The 24,935-nt window shown below is 31.7% G+C and overlaps 1 protein-coding gene and 1 long non-coding RNA gene across 3 annotated transcripts in view; one reads left to right on the top strand and one right to left on the bottom strand.

Moving 5' to 3' along the window:
• The window catches only part of LOC129915423 (uncharacterized), a 158,944-nt gene that overhangs the window by 26,519 nt on the left and 107,490 nt on the right, over positions 1-24,935 (bottom strand). The window contains exon 3 of one of the 2 annotated variants that reach the window (XR_008772298.1): positions 19,876-19,946. The exons of the other annotated variant lie outside the window; for it this stretch is intronic. This is a non-coding gene — a long non-coding RNA (uncharacterized LOC129915423). Of the gene's footprint in view, positions 1-19,875; positions 19,947-24,935 lie in introns of those variants that run through there. 2 annotated transcript variants of the gene reach the window in all.
• On the top strand, positions 550-16,907 carry LOC129915416 (proclotting enzyme). The gene is made up of 6 exons (XM_055994932.1): positions 550-1,496; positions 14,521-14,589; positions 14,672-15,941; positions 16,004-16,114; positions 16,176-16,488; positions 16,553-16,907. Exons 1-6 carry the CDS (start codon positions 1,466-1,468, stop codon positions 16,709-16,711), a joined length of 1,953 nt encoding a protein of 650 aa, XP_055850907.1. The 5' UTR covers positions 550-1,465; the 3' UTR covers positions 16,712-16,907.

Here is a 24,935-nt window from a genome sequence, read left to right as displayed (position 1 = left end):
TTATAGTTAAGTATAAAGTTCAGTACCCTAAATCCGGGTAAATAATTACAGACATATTTTTTAGGTTAAGTTTTCAATATAAATTTCAACTATTTTTGAAACTTAACTACCATTTTTATTTTTTCTCCTGAAAACAACTTGTGGGTATACAATTTCTTTCCCTAAAGTATTAAAATCTTAAATTAATATTTTCATGTTTCATTGTAAAGTTTTTTAATTGGACAAATATGCAAACACACAACCTTTCACCACCTCCTCAACTTCAATAAAAAAAAAATGTTGTACCAATTAAATGACTCGAAATGTTCAGTACAGCGTATAATAATTTCGCTCTTTAAAAAATTGCGGAGCGACAGAAAAAGAAAATAATAATAAAAAAAGAAAAAAATAAAAACAAAGTGAAAAAAATAAAAGAAACTGTTAAATAACAAAAAAACTTATGATACACATATATATCCAAATCCAAAGCCAGATGCTGAGGAGGTAGATACTTACTTCTTTTTTATTGCATCTACTATATAGCCAAGAGCAGCAACAGCATTGAGCGAACTTCCAACTGATCCAACAACATATTACAAAACCCCTTCGCGATGAATAGTCATTAAAAAGGAAAAGTGATTATGAGTCGACATAGTGGACCGTGAAATGCTTGCTCGCTTCGGAGAAATGCTAAGCAGCAACAGCGGCATCTGTAGTGGTTATAGTGTCTATAGTCGACTATAATCTCAGTAGCAACCGCAAAAGTGGGGCTCCAGCTCCATTCCACAACTATACTTACTACCTGATACTACGTGTGTAGGTATATTCCAATTCATACACTTTGAATTCAAAAAGCCAAAACAAAGTTTCAGTCTTCGGCGGCTGGCACTCACCTTCGGAAGTTGCAACAATCAACAACACAAACCTATACGTGAACCTAAAGACCCCAAACCTAAGTATATTCCTATTAACTGCCAACTCTACTCTCTTAGGTTTTGTCACAATATGCACTTAAGTGTAAGCATTTAACTGTGTTCAATCCAAAATCTTGTGTGGTGCAAATAAAAGTGAAAACATTTTGTTCAACTACATTGTTCACATTTTAATAGTGCTTGATTCTATAATTCATAAATTCCATCCGACAATTACAATCGTGCTGTCTGCCATACACCCTGTTTTTAAGTTTATTAATTCCGCTGTGTTAAACATAACTTATTGTAATCAGTATCAAACAAAAATCCGAGTTATTTTGTATTTCTTTTTAATTTCAAAATTGTCTTTTGCAAAAAGACTTTCGATTTCAATTGTTTCGTTTGTACAGTGGGGTCTTGAAAAATTCCACACGATATCTTAAAGATAAATACAATTCGAGTTCGTTGTATTGTTCATTGTGTTGTTTTATAGTGAGTTACGTTTATTTAACAAACAAATCAACAGTAATCCGAATGTGGATATAACAAGAGCTAATTGGATTATAAAATTTATTATGGAAACCCACGTTATATGGATATGTTTGGGTAAGGATTAAAATAAATGTTAGTTAAATGATGTGTTTTATTTTAATACATTTGAAAAAAAAAAAAAAAAATGATTAAATCAATCAAAATGAACCATTTAAATAATAAAAATGTTTGAAACAAAACAGTTGAGGTGAAAACCTTTTGTTGAAATTAACTACAAAAATATATTTTTGTGAAATATAATGAAATCAACTACGAGGCGCAACAACAGATATTGTGATAACAAGCTCGGAATACTTATTGTGCTTCGCTTGGTTTAAAAAAATCAAGGAAATCCATCCCTTTTTGGAGCATTTTTGGGGCATAAAAATATATTTATTTATTTATTTATAGAACAAAACTGTCATATAATTGGCACGTCTTGATTCACGACGAAAATCAATTTGTTATTAAGTTCAGTAGCAGGGAAAAAATAATTACATTTATTGTGTATGTGAATTTTTGATCATATGATTGAAATTTAAAGTTTTATGTTTTATTTGGGCTTTTATGATCTTTATTTTTGGATGCAATTAATGAAACACTAATTCATCTTTTTGCTACCCTACGTTTCGCCGGTTTCTTTCCAGCTTCCTCAGGGGATTTTTATTTGATTTTAGTGGTGAAAATTAAATTTTAGTACATTTTTATTGTTTTTTGTTGAATTTAAAATTTTTAAATAATGAATTTAATAAATTAACATGAAAAACTAAACAAAACACTACAACAAAAACTTAGAGCTATTATCACAATTTCTTATTACAGACTTTAATTTAATTGAGTGTTGCCATAAATTAAAGTCTGTGATAAGAAATTGTGATAATAGCTCTAAGTTTTTGTTGTAGTGTTTTGTTTAGTTTTTCATGTTAATTTATTAAATTCATTATTTAAAAATTTTAAATTCAACAAAAAACAATAAAAATGTACTAAAATTTAATTTTTACCACTAAAATCAAGTAAAAATCCCCTGAGGAAGCTGGAAAGAAACCGGCGAAACGTAGGGTAACAAAAGGATGAATTAGTGTTTCATTAATTGCATCCAAAAATAAAGATCATCAAAGCCCAAATAAAACATAAAACTTTACATTTATTATGATTTGTAATGAGCGATAACAATTAAATATAGAAAATGTTAATCTGATCTGCACTTCATAATCTCGCTCAAAATGCATTTTTGAAGACAGGTCACATGAACATTTTTAAATTTAATATGGGTAGTACCCCGTGTTGCAATAACTAGTGCGATGAATCGTAACGCCAGGGCTCACACATCCAGCCCTCACTACCTTAACATTTTTTCAGGGCTAGTGCCTCTTGCGAGGTGGTTGAATGGCAAATTGATTTCATTATGTTAAAAATTATTATCGTAATTATTATTTTCTTGGCTTTTTTCCAATTTTTCGCAAAAAAAAATTCTGTCGTTTTTCACATAAAAAATTCTGGTGTAATTTCCGGTAGCCATTGAAAAATTCTCCAAGACTATCATTGTCATGAAATAGTGCATCTCACTTTAGCCGTTCGGATGCGTTGAAAAATACTAACTATCTTTTTAAAATTAGGAATATATTTCATGGGTTTTGGTAGTGTAGGTGTTATTTTGTGGCGATGGTCCTCAAATTTCTCTACGATATTCAATTTCTAAAGAACAATGCCAAAATTAAATAAACCCACATAGATTAAAATAAGAAAGATGTGGGTTAAAGTGCCATCAATGGTTGTAAACACATATTCCTAAATTTTTACTTGCGATATAGGTACTATAGGGCAAGTTTAGGATTCGTAAAAAAAATCGAACTCGAGATAACAATTTTACATGACATTACGATGATGGAGAATGCCAAAAAAGTGGGTCCGGCAATTCTGTCTGTCTGTCTGTCTGTCTGTCTGTCTGTCTGTCCGTCTGTCTGTCTGTCTGTCTGTCTGTCTGTCTGTCTCTATCTGGAGCTGCAGCCTAAACGAGTGAAGTGATTTTCTTCAAACTTGGTAGTTAGAAGTTTTTGGTGATTCCCTAGAGGGGAAATTGAAATTTTTTTTTTATGACCAAAACTAACGGTACCTGCCATATAACGGAAATAGAAAAGTTAATTTTTTTCAAAAACGGCTCTAACGATTTTGATTAAAATTTTTGTGTGTAGTACTACACATAAGAGCTAACTTTTTAAATAAAAAAAATATTTTTTGTACCGTTATTAACGGTACCTGTCATAGAACGGTTTTTTTCGTTTCTGAATATCTCGTACACCATTAACCCGATTTAAATGAAAAATTTTATACAAAAGTGTGTAAGTAAAGATAATATTAAAATTTAAGAAAATTTTCAAAAAACGCATTTTTGGTTTTTTAAAAAATATTTCAAAATTTTTTTTTGAAAAATCAATTTTTTGAAAGCGGATCAATGAAAAATTTTGAAATTTAGTTTTTATGTGTAAATTAATTATTTCTTCAAAATGGCATACCAACTTTTTTTTTGAAAAATGTTAAAAAATTTTTATATATAAAAAATAATTTTTTTAAAAAACGGCTCCTACAATTTTCGAAAATTTTTTTCTAAAAATACCTTTTTATACAAGAAATAAAATGGCATATTTGTTTTTTTTTTTTAAGAAAATTTAAAACGGAGTTTAATTAATTATAAAAAGAGATTTAATTTTTTTATGCTATGAAATTTCTTCAAAATATCAAATTTTAAATTTCTTGAATAAAAAGCTTTAACATTATAGTCACTTTAAGCATAAGAGCAAGTACGTGCGACCCCAGTCGTGCAATTTATTTGAAGTTATATTTCTTTTCCGGCGTTTGTACCGATTGAAAATTTGTTCTTTTGACATGAATGTCGAAGTGATCTTAGCACCATCTAGTTGTTAGTTCTCATAATTGTAAAACAGTTTTGTTTGTTAAGGTGTGAATTTACTAAATGAGTGATATGAGAAGTATAACTTCAATCGCGTGAACATGTGTAGATATAGGCACTCTTTTTTTGTTTTAAAAATATCGCAGAACTCCTTCTTTGGCAATTTTTAATTTAGAAATATGAAGTGCTTTTTCTAGTTGGATTGTCTTTGATGTAATTTCCAGAACAAAAAAAATATTAATATGCCATTTGAAAGGAAATATTAATTAAAATAATAAAAAAGAAAATCAAAAAATTCATTGATCCGTTCTTGCTTTTTTCAAATTGATTTTTTTAATTCCAAGAATAATATTTTTGATTTTTCGTAATATTAACATTAAGGTTAAAATATGTACGTTTTTAAAAATTTTCGTTCAAATCCATTAAAAGTCGCTTATGAGAAAATCAGAAATCAAGAAAACGGTTCTATGGCAGGTACCGTTAATAACGGTAAAATTTTTTTTTTTAAAGACCCACTTTTTTAACATTCTCTATCATCGTAATGTCATATTATCTCCAGTTCCATATTTTTACGAATACAAAACTTGCCCTAAAGCATCAAAGTAAAAATAAAAGTATCAAACTAAATAAAAGTGTACCAATCAATGCAGTGCTTTTTATAAGAATGGCAAAAACACTATTTCGATTTCCACAGATAGACCTTCCTTCCGAAATACGAAAAAGTTTAGTTTCAGTCAAGACTGCTGTAACTGTTGGCCTTCTGATCATAAGTCGTACTCGAAAACTCATTCTTTCAGTACATTTGGTACTAAATGAAAGGTAGTTGAAGAAGCCAAATAACGAGATAAATTACACTGTGTTACAAAATAAAAATCGTGTCAATTACTTTGCAAGTGACCTACCAGAGGTTGTAGGTATTAATGAGTACATCAAATTTCTGCACTTGAAATTTTTCATAGACCCTCAAAATTTCAAGTTATCGTCAAAAAATCGTCTTTTAATATTTTCAGATTTTAAAGATTTTTTACTCAGTCATTTTTTCGGTCAATTTCAGATTTTCTTACTTGTTCTTTTTGAAAATATTTTTTTTACTATGCTCAAGCGCTAAATTGAGTGTAGATTTCATGAAATGAATCTCAAACTACAACATTTTTTTGCCGTTTTTTAGAATTCCGAGACCGGTTTAAACTATATTTTGTGTGTTTACTAATGGTTGAAAATCTGTTATGGTCTAAATTTTTAGAAAAAAGGTTTGGAAATAAATTTAAAAAAATTTGATATCGTTTTTGGTTGCTATAAATTTTTAAATACTGTTCATTTTTTCTAATATACATACATGATAACACAGGCCCACAAAATAAAGTGCCAATACTTTTGACCGGACCTGCCTAACTTTATGAATTTTGACGTGCTGACCCGAGTAAAAATGGAATTCCGCCGCACCACCGCTGCACCACGTCCGCACTATGATCAAAAATTTCTAAACCGCCGCACCACCGCTGCAGCACGTCCGCACCGTTTCATTAAAAAAAAAAAGAAGAAAAATATGAAAAAAAAATCGCTGTACCAACGCCGCCGCACCACGACTGCAGCACGTCCGCACTATTTCATTTTGTATGAAAAAAATTCTATTCTCGTACTTATACAAATGTTTAAGTCGTTTTCAATGTTATTTTGCCTTAAGTAACAAACTGCCAGTTCAAGCAAACATGACTTGGTGGTAAAGTGGTTAAAGCGTTGGACTTCTAATTAAAAGTGCTCGGGTTCAAATCTCCTTGTCACCGGTAGTTTTTTTTTATTTTTCAAAATTTCAAAATTATGTATCATGGTGCGGCGAATTTTTCATACAAAATGAAATAGTGTGGACGGTCGTGCACCGAATTTTTCATTAAAAATGAAATAGTGCGGACTTGCTGCGGTCGTGGTGCGGCGGTGGGTGCGGCGAAAATTCCTGCAAACGGCGGTGGTGCAGCGGTGGTGCGGCGCTCAAGATTTTTTTCTTTAAAAATTCAATTTCTATTTTTACTTGGGGAATCTTAATCTAAAGTTAGTTTTGCCCACCCTCAAAATTATGAATAGATTGCAGAAATCCCTAATTTTAATGCGGTTTTCATTGTTTTTTTGCAATTTACTTAAAACTTTGAGGGTTTTTGGGAAAAAATGACTTCATATTCGGATTCAGCACGTCAAAATGGTAGGTAGGTCCGGTCAAAAGCCCTATGTTATTTTTCTCTAGATTGATTTCTGCAATAGTAGGAGTTGCGCGCCATCAAAAGGCTTATACCTATGAATTGCGATCCGTCAGCAAATCCTTTTTTATCATATTTTGCCAAAAAAAACATCTATAAAACATATTAAGCATTTACTCAAGGTCTTGTTGAGGTATTAAAATTATACTTCTTCACAACCTTGATTTATAACACGGATGTGACTATTTTAACATCTGCGGTAATATGTGGAATTTCCAATGATTGTATGAGCAACTTGTTTGAAACTCGAATTGCTAAATAACCAATTTATTTACACCTCTTTTTTACCTGTTATTTTCTGCTATAATCACTACAATAAATCTTAAAAAGTTGCAAATTGCAATACTGTTTTGACTATTTTTTTTTTTTAATTTTCTCTTGAACGATGACATAACGACTAGTGTGGAAATACTCCTACGTACACAAGTTTATCGTAATTCGTAATGTATCAAGTATTTTTTTCGATTTAACTCTCACTATATAAACTGGTAATGCCTTTGGTCAAAAGGATTTGTTTACGGAATTTGAAACGGAAATACTCAAACGGGTATCATTTACAAGTTACAACAACCCACCGTAAAAAAGTAAAAGACATTGCACTCGTAAAGTTGTAATACCCTTTGCCTGGTTGCAATCTCGTGTATCTTGTTCATAAAAATAAATGAAGAACTAAGTTGGATGCTTTTACAGAGAGCATGAGTTGGCGTACGTCACGAATCACTGAAAGCCTTCCGTTGCTATTTTTTTTTGTGTAGGTATAGTCTGGAAAATTACGTTGATCATGTACCAATTGAACAACTTTTTAACTACTTCTATGAACTTAAGGTTTGCGAATAAAAAGTTTTGTTTGTGAAAAAGTTTGTATTACGTTTCAAGAGTATACAAAAATTCATCCTTTTTGACTAAATTTGGCTAACATTGGAACTGGTCTATTAATTGTTTAACAAAATTTGTCCAACCTCTTTGACTATTTTTATTTACACTTTCGGCGCCATCCGGAATGCAGAAAGATATTAAAAAGAAAGAAAAAGACAACAAACAAAATTAATAACAATAAAATAAATTAAAAGCATATAAATAAACTGGAAAGAAAGTGAAATCAACAGCAACAGCAGCATCGGCGGCGGTGGAAATACCATTTCAACTTAACAACTTTTGCAAAATCAATTGTTGGAAATCCTCTGTGTCGTCTTGTTGCATATTGCAACCAAAGTCTTTTCATATCAGCTGGGTGGAACGCGAACCGTGAGGTTCAAAACAAAAGAAAACAAAACAAATCTCATCCTTAATAATGTATTTGTAACTTTCTAATATGACGTCATTCTTTGAATAGTAATTTTTCTGGTAACAAATTTTCCGACCAGCAGCTGTTAAAAGAGTCCAATGTTCGACGACGAGACACGATGCAATAATTTGAGCCCTGTAGTGGCGGGCGAGGTGGTGGTGTTGGCTTCGGTAGTGTCGGAAATCCGACTCGAAAAACTCGTCTAAAAAGTTGTCTGAAGTTTTATGTCACCAATCATCTCATGGTAGCGTCACGCTATATTATATGCATTATGCAACAAACGTACACATGCTATACAAAATATGTTATGTGCGTGGAACGCGATAAGTAGATGTGCTGAATATTTCCCATCAAGTGAATCATCACGCATTGTGGCCTCGCTCACAGCGCAGCACATGGGACACCTTTGTGGTTGCCCCATCGTATTCACTTATTTTGTTTGTTTTTTAAATTATTATAAATGTAACTACTCCAAGCCATTTAGGTTTGGTTTTTTTTTTTCTTTAGTTGAAATAATTGTTATGCTCTTGTTTATTGAGTTTGTTATTTTTTTAATGGATGGTGGGTTAAGTTAAAAAAAAGTCTTGACGTTTTGGGAAAGTGTGTCGAGTTTTGTATGCAAAGCTAGTGAGCAATATTTTGACGTAATAGGGTTCCACAAGCAGTGGTTTAGCTAATGAGACTGGTGATTTACTTATCGATGGATATCGAGATATAAGAATGTAGGTATATAATGTATGGATACATTGCAATATTAAACTAAAAAGTTTTGGATCAAGATCCGCAACCCAAGATGCAAATAAATGCAAATTATACTACATGTACCTAACATTATGATTTGTGATATTTATATCTTTATCCTTTAATTACTGTATGTATAAGTATATTTCATCAATGACTGGATTGGATCGATTTCCTACCAATTTCTTATCCTTTTAATTAACTTAATGAATAGCTGTGTTTTATTTTCCTCGTGATCCAGATCAGATCATTGTTTTTATTAGCTTAGCTTTACAACAAAAGTAGGATTTTGTTTTGTTATTGTTTCGCAAATAAATTCATGGTCTGATCTGGATCACGAGGAAAATAAAACACAGCTAATGTTTTCTTAAACATGTTTGATAACACTAGTTAACAAAATTAAACGTTTTTTTTTGTGGCCGAAACAAAAATATACTTTTCTGAAAGTTTTCGGTGTGCTGAACTCGAATCCGAAGTCAAAAAAAATTAATCAGCTCCCGTTTTTGAAATATTACCGTTAGAAAATGTAGTACTTCGGACCTTATTCTTTTAAATAGGGAACATTTTTTGATTTTTAAATTTCGAACGGTTTTTATAAGAACTATTTTCCACCTTTTAAAACCTGTTTAAATCTTTCCGATATCTTTATTACTGCCTGAGATATCCTCAGTTGTTTTTCATGTTTTGTTTCGGCAACAAAACCCTTGTAAACCAGTGTAATAGATAGGTAGTAAATTCCAAAGAAATCCAAAAACTCCTTTTAAAATTTTTCCATAAAACCGAATTGAAAATTCGAGATTTGAATTTAAAAAATTACTGCAGTAAAAATATTCTTGCAAATACACTGCCGCTCATCTGAATAGGTTCACATTTTAGTTCATCTTACTTTTAGCCTGTCTTGGTGTTTAATGCAATGGCACATCTTTTTTATATATGTAACGGGAGAACATCTTAATGCGCTTAGTTTAGGAGAAAAAAAAATGTCCTAGGGCCTACCGTTCTTCTCACACGGTAGCTAGACCAAATCTAGTCATAAAATCAAGCATATTTTTTGGCTCATCGGAATAGGTTCAAAAGCAAAAATGTTAATAAATTATGAGTTGCATGGGTCAATTGGACTCAAAATTGTGTCTGTCAATAAATCTGATTGTGTATAACGTGTAAGGATGAAAACTGGTCGTGAAAAATCCTTAGGCGCGAAAAAAATGGGGGAAATAAAAGAAGTCTTTGAATTAGGCCGAAACTAACGATGCATTGGGTCAAAAACAAACACAAGTTAAAATTTAGTAAGCAGTTATTTGCGCAATATCCAAGGGTATCGAAACAACATTAAAAGTCGATGTAACTCAGTCACAACATTGGCCGATGGATGTGCAATGATCAGAACAGCATGACTTCTCGCTAAAAATTAAGCTAAAAACCGGTATAAAATGCAGTTTAACGACGGCAAAACGGGTTGTCCAGAAGTGGTAAACAATTAAGAAGAACAAAACTTCGCAAAAATTTACACTTTACAAACCACGAAAATAAACTCGCCTCCAGTAAAAAAAAAACATGTCGTGCAAGTCGAATTTGCAACCGGTGATTTTTCAAAGGAAAAAAAAATGAATTAAGTGGGCCACGAGGGCTAAATTCCTATTTGTATGACCTTCGTAGAGAGAAGGATTATTTTAAGTTGTCTGCATAACTGTGAAGGCAGTGTCATTAAGTGCAAAGCTATTTCCTTCTACAAAACTTTCGATCTACAATTTCTAACACAATTTTTATTTTATTGGAGGCGAGTTTCTTTTCGTGGTTTGTAAAGTGGTAATTTTTGCGAAGTTTTGTTCTTCTTAATTGTTTACCACTTCTGACAACCCGTTTTGCCGTCGTTAAACTGCATTTTATACATTTATGCATTTTATATTAAAAAAATATTCTTGCAAATAAAAAGTTTTCTGCCTAAACAAAAATTCAATGGAAAATTTGTGCATTTAATATTTTCTTTTTCAATATTCGTCGAATTGCCGATTTTCGAAGTCGAAGTTGATTTTGACTTTTGGCTTCAAATTAGCTTTACTATTAAAATTGAAATAGCACACCGAAAGAAAAAGATTTCTTTGATTTAAGAACATTGCGTGTTAAATTGAAAAAGGGGTGGTAATTGTAATACTTATTTCGTAATTTTTTTAAACAACAAAAATTGTAAGCATTAAACACAGTTTAGGACAAGGTTATAGGAAAACCCGATATAATATTAACAGAATTGATGTATTTTTAGAAGGTAAATTAAATACCAATTAACTCTCAATGACCTGAAAAAAATATTATGTTTATTTTCAATATGTGGGTTATTGGAACTTGTTATTACAGTTTCAACCCGTATTTTGGTGCAAAAAAAACATTTTTCTACATTGAAAAAAAAAACTCATCAACAGAACGAAATACATATGTAATTTTTCAATAAAAATAAATGTGTATGGCGTATGAGTGTTTTTTTTTCGAACAAGAAATACATAGACGGATATTTTTTTCAATTTAAATTGTGAACAGTGTTTTCATTGAGCTTATCACAGAACCGGAATAGTCCCCCTGGGAAATTGAACTTTTGAGATGAAACAAAACACCACTTTTTTGCAGTTGTAAATGACTTACATCTAATCACTTTCTTATGAGCAAAATAAATTCTTTTCAGTTTATTTGAACATTTTATTAAAAAATTAATTTAAAATAAACCAAAGATAAATCAAAAATTTTCAAAATAAGGAAAAGTGTCCAAAAATCGTATAAAAAGCTTTTTTTTCAAAATTTAATTGTTTTAAACATTGAATTAATCTTCTCTTCTCCGAAAAACAAGGAAAATCTAGCTTGTTTTTTTTTTTTTTTTTTTATTTTAACAAATTATTATGAAGGATGATTTTTGGAAAATTTTACGTCCCTTACTTTGGCGGACACTTTGTGGCGGAATCAAAAAAAATTTATCTCATTAATTGTAGCTAATTAAATGATAATTTGTTGCGCAAACCAAAAATTTGTAGCTCGCATAGTTTTTGAATTATTGAATTTTCCGCTAAAATAAGTCTGAAGTTAGCGGACAAAATCTGAAATGATTGAAATTAATGAGTTTAGTTGACCTCCAAATTAGTAGCTTTTTAAATGCTTTTCAATTACATTAACTGGGTTTTTGTAGCTTGAACAGTTTTTTGTTATTCAAAATTCCGCTAAAATAAGACTGAAGTTAGCGGACGAAAGTAGGAAAATTAATATTTTTTTGATGCCCAAAATTGAAGCTAATTAAATGCTAATTTGTTGCGCAAAAATTAATTTTGTAGCTTCACCCGGTCATTTTTTATTGCAACTTAAAGTTTCAGAAGTGCACTTCCGGTTTGACGAGTCAGTGGAGACTTTTTTAAAAAATCACTTTTTTTAATTTTTTCTTTTGCAATTAATTGTAGCTTTTGAATACATTATTTTTGATACAAACCCAATTGTAGCTTTGCAAAACAAAATTTGTTGCGCAAAAATTAATTTTGTAGCTCCTCTCAGTCATTTTCTATTTCAATTTCAAGTTTAAAAAGTGCACTTCCTGTTCGCTGTACCAATGCACGTAATTTAAAAAAAAAGACTTTTTAAATTTTTTCTTTTGCCATTAATTGTAGCTTTTGAATACAGAAAATGACTGAGAGGAGCTACAAAACTAATTTTTGCGCAACAAATTTTGTTTTGCAAAGCTACAATTTTTAGAAAAGAAAAAAATTAAAAAAATTCAACTTTTTTGAAAATTTTGACCGTTACATATGAAATTGAGTCTTATTTTAGCGGAATATTGAATAACAAAAAAACTAAACGAGCTACAAAATCGAGGTTTTTGGACTTCGTCTTAGTCTAGGTTACTTCAAATTTGTGCAAAAAAAAATGTTTGAATTTCGCATTTTTTTGGATTTTAGAAGGTCACTTTTGAGCTATGTTTTCAAAACAAAATCTTGAATATTTCAAAAACGGTTTGAGCTACAAAATTGGGGTTTGTATCAAAATAATGTATTCAAAAGCTACAATTAATTGCAAAAGAAAAAAATTAAAAAAAAGTGATTTTTTAAAAAAGTCTCCACTGACTCGTCAAACCGGAAGTGCACTTCTGAAACTTTAAGTTGCAATACAAAATGACCGGGTGAAGCTACAAAATTAATTTTTGCGCAACAAATTAGCATTTAATTAGCTACAATTTTGGGCATCAAAAAAATATTAATTTTCCTACTTTCGTCCGCTAACTTCAGTCTTATTTTAGCGGAATTTTGAAGAACAAAAAAAACTGTTCAAGCTACAAAAAACAAGTTAATGTAATTGAAAAGCATTTAAAAAGCTACTAATTTGGAGGTCAACTAAACTCATTAATTTCAATCATTTCAGATTTTGTCCGCTAACCTCAGACTTATTTTTGTTTTGCGCAACAAATTAGCATCTAATTAGCTACAATTAATGAGATAATTTTTTTTTGATTCCGCCACAAAGTGTCCGCCAAAGTAAGGGACGTGAAAATTTTTGTGACCAAATCAAATGAGATACAAATTCGAAAATTGTAGTAAGAGCTTTTTACATTAGTTCTATGTGGTGGGATGTATTTCTGGCCAATTGGTGTCTGGCCTTAAGTAAAACTTTTAAAATATAATATGCCAATTTTATGGTATGGAATGTTTTGTTATAAAAAATTACAGAATTTTCGATTTTAAAACACCACAAAACTCATAACTTTACGAAATCCCAAGTTTCTACTATATTTTAAAAGATCCCGACAAACAATTTTGGTTCTATAAAGCTTTACAGATGCAGTTGTTGCTTCTGTAAAGCATTATAGAAGCAAAATTGTTAGTAGAAATATCTGTCAGAAAGTCATTCAGTTGTAGTTTTTTCTGAGGTGTTTGCCATAAAATGATAAAATTTCTAGCATCTTTGGTAAAGAAGTTAGAGGAGGGTTGTAAATAGTCTGATTTTGTTCCTTTTAATAATGGAGTATTCCCAAAGTTAACAGAACTTCTCTGGACACTAATGGCCCCTTGAGAATCTTACTTACTTGTAAACTAGCAAATTATGGAACATTTATAACACAGAAATGAGATGGAAAAAACATTAAGCATAAAGGAATATTTTGTATCAATAAGTCCTCGCAACGCAATACCATTTATTTTTTCGGAGATTATACTTGGTAAAACAGTTTATAATCAACCATATAAAATCTTATAATTAAACCTATGATTTTAAAGGCAGTTATGTAAATAAGAAAACTGTACGTATTTGGACAAGTTCTTTTTCAAAAGTATTTGGAGGATGCTTACTTCATGGGATTAAAAATAAATTGACAACTTTTTGGGAATTTACACGATCTCCTTTTAGAGACCCTAAAATACTTTCTTACTGCAAACCTTTTACTATGATACTTGATGTGTCTTATTAGATCTTTTTGATTAAAAAATCCATGAATAATTTTGCTACAATATTCGAAGAAAAAAAATTTACTACTGCTGTTAGCAGTCAATTAAAAGTTAAACAATCCATCTGTTCGTATACGTGCGTATAAGTAAATTAAACATCTTCAAGGTCGCATAACAAATTTCTCCATTCATTTCCTTACCCAACTAAAGTTACGATCAACCGGTTTGTCACTCTCAAAGTGAAAAAAAAAAAACCAAACGAAACCGTCATACTACCTACTTGTCAACAACTGACAAACCACAAAAACTTACCGCGTTCCAAGAAGATTTATCAATTAAACTTTGTCACTTTCACTTGATTGACTTTTTGGCTATTATGTGACTTAAATTAACAAGAATCATGACCAAAAACATTTTTTTAATTTTTGTTCCATAAAATTAAAATGAACCAGAGTTGCCACATGTTTTACTTAAAAAAATAACTTTCGTTTCTTTTTTTTTTTCTTTTAAGTTGCCATCTGTATCAGCTTATCATTGATTGTTAACGGACACAGCCAACAGAAAATTTCTACTGATAAATGTAAGTAAAAGTTAATGACTCATAAATTTTGACAGAGTCTTAGTCGGCTAGAAGCCAGGATTTCTATCTACTTTTAAGGCAGCATTTCCTTTTCAGTCAAACTTGGACAACCCTTTTTCTTATGATGTTGAAAAAACAAGAATATCACGAAGCTTTAAGGAAACTTCATCCAAGGTTAAAAACGAAAGTGATGATGATGGCGATAGTGATGATGATGACAGTGATTACATTTATTACGACGATGAGAGTGACAGTTCAAGTGCTAGTAACGAATCGGGACAAGGACGTTTACTCTCTCAATCTGCCTTTAATAGGATTTCAGAAACTCTTGGTGCTTTGAACACAGTTGGTCATTTCATTGTTGATATGACACGAGGAGGTCAAGATTCTAAATCAGAATCTGATGAAGATCATTCGACAGCAACAAATACAAAAACAACAACTTCATTTCCGGTTTTGGAAAACTCTATTGGTGAAATTGCTAACTACACTTTAACCGAACCTGAACCAATTAAACGAATTGGTGAAGCTAATGAAGGAAATGTTCAATCTTTTGTTGAAAATAAAAAGAAGAAAAAGAAGAAGAACAAAGTGAAGAAGCCTACTGTGTTATCAACAACTGAAAAAGCTAATATCGAAGCAGCAATTCTTACTACAACCACAGTTAGACCGACAATAAGTACAACAGTGACCAGTTCCCCTCCGACAACATCTACCCCGATCTATATTCCAGCGATTGTTGATGATTCATTAGCAAAAGATGGTGAAAACCGTTGTAAGACACCGAATGGACGACCCGGAAGATGTGAAGACTTAAGTAGTTGTCCAGCTCTTTTGTTAAATCTTAGCAGCTTGCGCGAATCTCTATGTTTTAAGAGCCTTTTTGTTCCGGGAGTATGTTGTCCATTGTCAGAAAGCACCGTTTTGACCACTCAGCGGCCTTTGAGGCTGACTCCCAGGCCAACACAAGCCTCCACAACAACAACTAGTAGACCACCAACCAAACGGCCAAGCTCGCCGAATTTAGTTCTGATTCCACAAATGAAGCCGGTTACTACAACAACAACAACTACTACGACAAGTCGGCCAGTGGAACCATCTGCTCTCGGTCCAGATTCGAATGATTTAGACATTTTGACTGGAGTGATTGACCAAGAAGATTGTGGACAGCAAGAACATTCTACTGGACGTATTGTGGGTGGTACAGAAGCTCCGAACGGTCAATGGCCTTGGATGGCTGCAATCTTTTTACATGGACCAAAACGCACCGAGTTCTGGTGCGGAGGGTCATTAGTTGGATCGAAATATGTCTTGACAGCTGCGCATTGTACAAGGGATTCAAGGCAAAAACCGTGAGTATACAAGGTTTTGAAATAAATTTGTTGATTAACTAAAAGTTTTCTCTTTAACATAGTTTTGCAGCAAGACAGTTTACTGTTCGATTGGGTGATATTGATCTATCAACAGATGATGAACCATCGGCACCTGTTACTTTCGGAGTGAGAGAAGTTAGGGCTCATGAAAGGTAATAACAAAAGGCTAAAAGGTTCGTTTACTTGGCTAAAAATGCATTTTGTTTCTTCTAGATTTTCACGTATTGGCTTTTACAATGATATTGCAATCTTAGTGCTCGATCGCCCAGTTCGTAAGTCTAAATACGTAATTCCAGTATGTTTACCCAGGATTGGAAGAATGCCACCAAAAGATCGACTTCCTGGACGTAGGGCGACAGTTGTAGGTTGGGGAACAACATATTATGGTGGCAAGGAGTCAACATCTCAAAGACAAGCTGAGTTACCTATTTGGCGAAATGAAGATTGTGATCGATCATATTTCCAACCAATTAATGAAAATTTCCTATGTGCTGGTTATTCGGATGGTGGGGTTGATGCTTGTCAGGTAAAAGAAAAAAATACTTTTATAAAAGTTAATTCTTAAAAATCAAAAAATATAAAATTTATAGGGTGACTCTGGTGGCCCGCTCATGATGCGATATGATACTCGATGGATTCAACTGGGTATTGTATCATTTGGGAATAAATGCGGTGAACCGGGATATCCTGGAGTTTATACAAGAGTATCACAGTATCTGGACTGGATACATAATCATACACGGGATTGAAGTATTCTCTTGTTATGCAGCGTATGATTTGAAAAAATGTACCTAGTTTATGACTGAAGTTGTTAATTTAATTTTAATTATCCCATTGAGTGTATTTATTGACAAACAAAAATTTAATTTAATTAATATTTTGCTTTAATATTTGTATTTAATATTTTTATTTAAATTCATGACTAAATTATTTTTGAAATAAAAGAAAAGCTGACGATTATTTAATTTATTAAAAAATAACTAAATAAAAATAAAATTGTGTATTCTAATATTGGAACGTATTTTATACTTATAAAGAAGGTCTAAAATATGAACCCGTATGATGGAGCTTTTAGTAAAGTAAGATGTTTAGCTGGAGTGTCTTGATCCCTCTGGTCTTTATTACAGTTCTTGATAACCATTTTGAAGACAAAGTGACTGACCAAAAATGCATAAATTTATTCTTTGCTGACGATGGAGACATCATAATTGAAGATCCAATATTCCTCCAATTTCCTCAAAACTGAGAAATGTTCGAACTCTGAACTCGATACTCGACAGATTGAGAGATTAACAGCACGGAATAAAAGAAAACAGAAAGTCTGAAATATTAATCTTTTAAAAAACAAGTATAATATAATAGTCCAAGCGGCGACCGTCGAATTACTTAGCTCATAAGGTTAGAGGTTGAAATTAGTGTCAAATGAAAGATAAGTTGATACTGAAAATAAAAAAATAGGGTTGCCACTTCTAAAATGGCAACTTCCAGGTGGCAACCCTATTTTAAAGGAAAAATTGTCACACACAAATACATTCAAATCTTTGTTGTTTGGAAGGATAACAAAATTTTTGAAATGCCAAAGGAAAGTCAAAATAGTAAAAAAATAATAAAATAATATAAAGAACGTTACCCTACAAATGTTGCAACCCCATTCAAATGAAAACAACACTGACAAAAATCTTCTTTGAAAAAAACAGTATAACTTTTTATGCTAAACTATACACCAAATTTGAAATAATACTCCCTTCTATCTAAAAAATGTCGGCTGCCACCTCGCGAATGCAGACAAGTACTCGGCAACCCTACTCAAATGCTAAAAAACGCAAAAATCACGTGTTTTTTGGCCAAAGTGTATAATATTTGATAGAGTTAAAGGCTATAAAATACATAATGAAGAGAGTCTAAGGACAAAATTTTTTTTTTCATTTTCCAAAACTTTTTTAATTTTTTGAAGAATTCAGTAAAAACATCTTCTTGAAGAATTATCTGCTTATTTGATTACTTAACTGCATAATTTGTCATTCTTTGAATGCATATTAATTTTTGTTTTATAAATGAATGAATTTGAAAATCTTAAGAAAAGGTTCTTCATATAGTCACTTCTGAAAATAATTAAAAAATGTATTAATTTATCAAATAAAGATGAATAGTAAAAAAATTATATAAGAAAAGGAATATTTTGTATCAAACAACATCGGTTCCAATTAGTTTATAGATTTGATTTGAAAGAAATTTAGTATATGCATTTTAAAAAATATTTGCGACACTTAAACAAAAAAATTTTTATGAAAGTACTAATGTTGAATTACATTAATGAGGTGTATTATTCTTTAGCTAACGCATATGCTATTAAAAAAAAACAGAATTGGCAGATTTTTTTTTTTCAAATATAATGCTGGCAGAATTTTGAAAAGCAGAATTTCAAAAAGCAGAATTTTGAAAAACAGAATAGGAAAAGAGCAGAATTTTGAAAAACAGAATTTTCGCTAAAAAAGCAGAATTTTGAAGCCAAAAAGTCGTTACTTTCTGTTAACGGCTGATTTTAGTTCATAGATTTACCACCAGGGTTGTTTTTTCGAAGAAACCTTTTTTTTTTTCGTTGGAAGTTGTTGCATAAACAAGTTGGAAACTAAGAAGATAGACAAAGAAGTATGACGATTGAAAAATATGGTTGCATTGTGACACGTGATACGTCGAAAAAATTTTTATTTTTTTTTAATAACTGCGAATGTTAGACAGAGAAATGGATATACATAGGTACATACCTCTTTATATTTATTAATTAACTTCAAAAAATGTATAAATGTGTTTGCATAAGTTGTAGTTGCGCATCTTATGAAAATATCCTATTCTTCCAAACAAATAAACCTATGTCAAAAACGGAATTAACAAAAAAAATATTTTTTTTTCGAAAGCAGGGAAATTTTTAAGTTTTCAAAAATTTTACTAAGGTCCAATTTATTCACACTCCATTAAATTTAAAGTCGCCATTAAAAAAGGGAAATTTTAAAATTTGTATGCGATTTGACAGTTTTATAATTTTTAATGGAGCCTTTAAAAATAATGGAGAGTGAATAAATTGGGCCTAAGAGCTGTTGTAAAAAGTGGGAAATTAATCTTTTTTGAATTTAAATATTTTTAATATTAAAGTATAAACAAAAATTTTTTTTTAAAATTATTTTTTAAATTTCTGTTCATTTGCACTATAACATGAAAAATATTAACAAAACTAATGTTTACCTTCTAAAATACCCGCTCTACTTTGTTTAAAATCAACGAGTACGTAGCAACATTTTCCATACTCTTTTTATATTCAATTTTCAACATTTCTCGGTGTCGATATTTCATCCCTGGTGCCTGGTTCAGAAAGTCTTTAAACGAGTGTCTTTTTTCTTTGATATGCAAATCGCTGTGAAAATTATTTCATTGAAGTTGAGTCACATTTCGAAATCGATAATGCATTTGCAATTGAAATTACCCTAAAAAATGCAAAAATGTCTTGCAAATATGTATATGCTGAGAAGCTAAATAAAGAAAAGACTCTTGATAGTTGATGTAGATTAAAGACTATTTCTTGTGTTGTCAAATCAATAAGAAGTAGAAACGTATGCCCTTAAGTGATTCATATCACTGATAGTCTGGGGATGATTTAAAAAGAAACTGGTTATTTTATTTTGCCGCTCTTTCCATCAATCATATGGTTTGGCATTAAATGAAAAAGGGAAAAGAACACATGAAATCCAGTCTTTCTCTATAACAAGAAGGTTTGTGTGCTATTGCTATATCCAAGAAAGTGACTCAAATTTTATTACTCACTCAATTAGTACCGTGCCGGTTTAACCATGTTTGTTTACAATTGATAAAAAAACAACTAATAAACAATATAACAATTTAATTATAAAAAACTTGATCGTTATCAATCACAGCATTTTTATCAGCTAAATTATATCTTTCGGTATTATTTCCTTCTTTGACATTTCCGATCTGTAATAAAAAAAAATGATGTAACTTAATATTGCTAAAACAAGCAAGAAACACTTATTTACTAAAATTTTTAGTGAAAGTGTCGTCCGATATTCATTGTGGTTTAAATTATTATTCTTTGACTTTTAAAGAAGTTTGATTTTTTTTTTTAGAAATTAATAAAAGAACCGGCTTTTTTTGTAATCTGTAGCAAGCAGAGTAATTGTTTGTAAGTAGTGTCGTAGTGCTTAGTTCTTTTGTATAGATACATTTCGTGTACATATTTTCGTAAAGCGCATGCTTTTATTTTGTTGATTCCTTCCTCATCAATTCGAGGCAGAGGAATTTCACCTGCGATTTTTTTTTTTTGTCGTGGTTATATTTGTCTACGAAGAAGAAGAAGCTTCTGTGCTTTTATAAAAACAGAAATACATATTATGTACCTATGTAGGTATTTATCATTATCAATTAATAATGCATTTGAAAAAAAAGGAACCATTAATAACTCTACATCCGTACAGACAAATATTCAAAGTTTAATCTAGACTAATATCGGTTTTTCTTATACAGCGTGATTTGGATTTGCATAATGATGCGTCAAAAAGCTGGATCGTGTAGGTTAGATCAAAAAGTAAAAAATCGAATGGGCCTTCTTCGCTGCGTATAGGCTGAATAGCAATTTTCCAAAAAAATATTAAAAATGAAAAAAAAAATTAAACAAGCGCAATACTGTAAAGATCATTTTATACCCTAATTTTTTTTAAGCCAAAATTTTTATTTTTGTTTAATCAAGGGGCACGGTAGTGCCCAGCCAAGTTCTCTAGCAACTTTGGCACTACACCCTTAATTACAGGAAACAACTCAGGCCATTTTCGACCCCCCTCTAACTTCCACACCAAAGATGCTAGAATTTTCAAACTCGCTTCGTTTGTTGAACTGGTCAAAACTAAACACCACACAAAATTTCAGTCTCCTACGATGAGTAGTTTCTGAGATATAGGGTTTCAAAAATCGCAAAACCCGTAACTGACTCACTGACAGATCATCAAAATTATTGAGAACTTCCCGATATCGTAGAAACTTGAAATTTTACACGGTGATAGGACTTGTGGTGTATACAAAGGAAAAAATCGAAAGTTTTTGATTTTCAATTCAGGGGGCGTGGCATCCACCCTTTTTTGCTGAATTTTCATCAAATATTATAGTTCTGATTATCGTAGAATCTTGAAATTTAATAGAAGAGCTAGTAGTTTATACAAAGGAAAAAATTTAAAGTTTGAGAATTTCAGCCAGGGGGCTTGGCAACCGCCCATTTCCGCTGAATTTTCGTATAATATTATAGAGCACTTCTGATTATCGTAGAATCTTGAAATTTGGTAGAACGGTAGAGCTGGTAGTTTTTTTTTATTTTTGCGTGGCTTCGAAATATTCGGAATTTCAGGGAAATATTTAGAAAAAAAATTAAGGTAAAACATTCTAAGTGTGAAAATTGTATTAATGATCTGCATATATTCTATTTAGTGCAAGTTGTACAAACGCGGATCAGCTTTAACCCCTTGTAGCCCCATGTGACATTTCTGTAACAAACCGAAAAAGATCGCCCAAAAGCTGTAAAAAACATATTTTTATTCTTTTAAAGCTTTTTACATAATCTTTAAGAATTGCTTTATCGAAATAATGCGCCATATTTCTAATAAATAGCACCAATAGTTTTTAATTGGCAGTTAATGCTGAAAGTTCGGCTTTTTTGGAAAACAAGCAAATTTATGTAAAAACTACGAAATTCAAAAAAAAATATTTTTCGTGCATAAACTAACGGGGTTTTATTTTTGGATTTTAGGAATGCGCCTAAAAATATATATTAGATAGCTTTTTGTTTGAATGTTTGCATTTATATACAAAAATAAATTATTTAAACTTTTTTTTTTACTGCGTAAATTTCGAAATAACTAAGCAAATAATGAATTTATTGAATTTTAAAAAAATACGTGTTTTATTATAGCTAAAGTCCTTTCGATTGGCATTATTAATTTTAAAATTTACGATGTTGGGTTACAAGGGGTTAATAGTGCTCTAGTTCAACGGTTTTCAATCTTTGAGAGTTTCGGACCCTTAGAAAAAAATTATCAGTTGGCGGAGTCCTTTCAAGAATAAATTCAATTTATTATTGTGTACCTACATATAAGAATCTCTATAAATAAACATCGTTATACCCTGTTGGTGACTGTGAATCCTGCCCATATCATTACTTAGAAAAGCACTTCGTTGCTCTTTTGTAATTAACCTCTATTTCTGTTACTTAACCATCTGCGTGCGGTCCAGGAGACCGCTACAGATTAAAAAAAAAATTTAAAAAAAAAAATCAATAATATTGTTTTTAAAATTTTTATTTAAAAGACTTAAATCAATATTTTGAAATTTTATTAAAAACTTCATAAATGGCAATTTTAGAGCAAAAAACTGACTGTGATCATACATTGATGCCTAATTTACAATATTGCGAGACCACGCACGAGACGAGAGCGAGAAGTCTTGTCATATAAATCGTTAGCCATTTGGTAATGTAACGATTTTTTCTGGCGGATCGTCTGCCTTAATTTTACTTTCTCTATAGGGTAAGTATTGGTTTCGTGTCGAAACAAAATTTGAGGTTTTAAAAAGTGGGTCTCGCAATTCCGTCAGCATAAACGGGTGGGCAGATTTTCTTCAAATTTGGTACAGATGGTTTTTATTTTTTTTGTTTTTATATCTCGTTTAGAAAGTGTGCCTCCCATACAAATTTTTCAAGCTATATCAATTACTCGAAAACGGCTCTAACGATTTTGATTAAACCTTGCCGATGTAATATCATACAAATAAGAAGATTTTCATCTTAAATTTAGTGGATTTCCGCAAAATTTAAGACGAAAGTTATCTTGGCAAAAAACCATGCACACATTGGAAAAACACGCAATCCGGTATACATAATCTTCTCCTTCGCCTGCTATCTACATATAATAAAAATGATTTCACGCCATTTGTAAACTTTAAATGTCCCGAAGACTACATCAAAGCTAATTCTGAAAGCTATGACAGCAAGTCTACATTGTCTACTTATTGGATTTTACCAAAACTTTAACTTTGAAATATTCATCTTTAATATAATAAACTCTTCACAATGACGTGTATCTGTATAGTGTTCAAAATTATATAAAAGCTATTAGCCTGAGTGCTTATTTACCAGGTAAATTTATTTATAAATTCCACACAAAAGCCAACTTTATTCATTGCTATAAAAGTCTATATCAAAATCCAATTAAATAGTTCTTGTTGTTTCACTCCGGAAAAGGCAATTTATAATTTTGTGCTTCTACCTATGAAAATGTTTATACTATATGTATATGTAACAATTTCGTCAACATTTGCATTTATGTTTAGATAACTATAAAAAAAAGCAGTCACAGCGCGGTGAGAAGTCGCGCTATAAACCACAATTTACCAACATATTAACTACAAAGCGTTTATTTTCAACAAAATAACAAAAAAAAAAAAACTCTAAATACGACCTCGAAACCCACAAAAGCTCCTCCAAAATAGTGAAACTAAAACATAATGGATCCGCTGCCAACGGCCTCTGTGTCATTCAACATTCTCCAAACTAAACAAACAGCCATAGTATAGCAACCTATAGAGTTATTGGTATAGCTTGGTTGAGGTAGGTATTCCTATATAAACCACACGAACCCTCAACCCCGTTCGCAAACGAGTATATCCTTTGTGGACGAGAGCCATTTAAATTACAAAGCTCTACTGCAAAAACCCCCGCCGCCGCGTGCCGCCCTCCCAAAAGTTACCACCATCGAACACAAAACGCCTACAAACAATAACAGCATTATTTCAAATAGCGTATAGTTTGCTTATCTGTTCGAGGACAGCCCACCCCGGAGACGAAGCCGGAGCCGAAAACCCATATAGACGCAACTAAGAAGACCAAATTGAAACCCCAGCCCAAAACCGAAATCTCTATATCGCATTCGTTTCACGTTTATTGCCATGAAAACTGATGGGACCTGGAAGTACATATAGGGAAGAAATTGAATACAGAGAGAGGTTACTCGGGCCTATTCCACGTTACGTTGGCTATATGCCTTTGTGCATCAAATTTGATGACAGTATGTCGAACTATTGATTAGCTTGGTCTCTGACGTCGTCGTCGTCCTACCTTACTCAATGGCTGGGTAAATCCTGTTAACATTCGATATATATGTAGGTTGTTGGTGTTCTTCCATCGTGTGCTTCCTTGTTATCTCAGAGGTGTGTGCCCATTTTGTGATCAACATTCAGAATTCAGGAGTTAGGTTCAGAGGCATCGCATCAGGTGAATAGCATAAAGCAAACAGAATCCAAGGCCCGACCGACCGACCCAAGCAATTACATTTGCTTTAGTTTATTGTCCTGTTTCCAAATGAACAATACATGAAACAGAATACCGCCTTCTCTGACTACATTTATATGGATTTTGAGCCATCAGAGTACAAGCTTATAGACCACCCCCCCAAACTCCAAGTTATGTGCGAAAAGCTTGCAAATAATTGTAACATTTGGTACCAAGAACCAATTCGATGTAAACAACCACTAGAAGAAGTATAAGCAGCAGCAAAGAAGTCGAAAGGTCACACATGTTAGGACATATTCACAGTAGACAAAGCAATAAAATTGCCGACCGTTTTACCTTTTTCCATTCAACTGTGTACTTGAATAAGGATTTAGATAGAGAGGTTAGTTGGGGGGTGAGCAAAAGGGTGTTATAGATATTTAAATATACGAACTGGTACCGGATTCTTTTTAAAGAGTGAAAAAAAAAAGGTTAAGAATCGGACCAAGTGGTTCTATCTTATATGGCATGAATAATGGTGTAGAGATTGTATTTGATTGATTAAGGATGAGGGTTAAAAAAAAGAAAAGGGATTTTCTATTCGTTCTCAAAGCATTGTTTGTTAACGGTGTGAAAAAAGTCATGGATAAGAAATA

This window comes from Episyrphus balteatus, chromosome 3, assembly GCF_945859705.1.
Source record: "Episyrphus balteatus chromosome 3, idEpiBalt1.1, whole genome shotgun sequence".
Lineage (NCBI taxonomy): Eukaryota > Metazoa > Arthropoda > Insecta > Diptera > Syrphidae > Episyrphus > Episyrphus balteatus.
The sequence above is the reverse complement of the archived record's forward strand: the minus strand, read 5'-3'. Positions and strand labels throughout refer to the sequence as shown.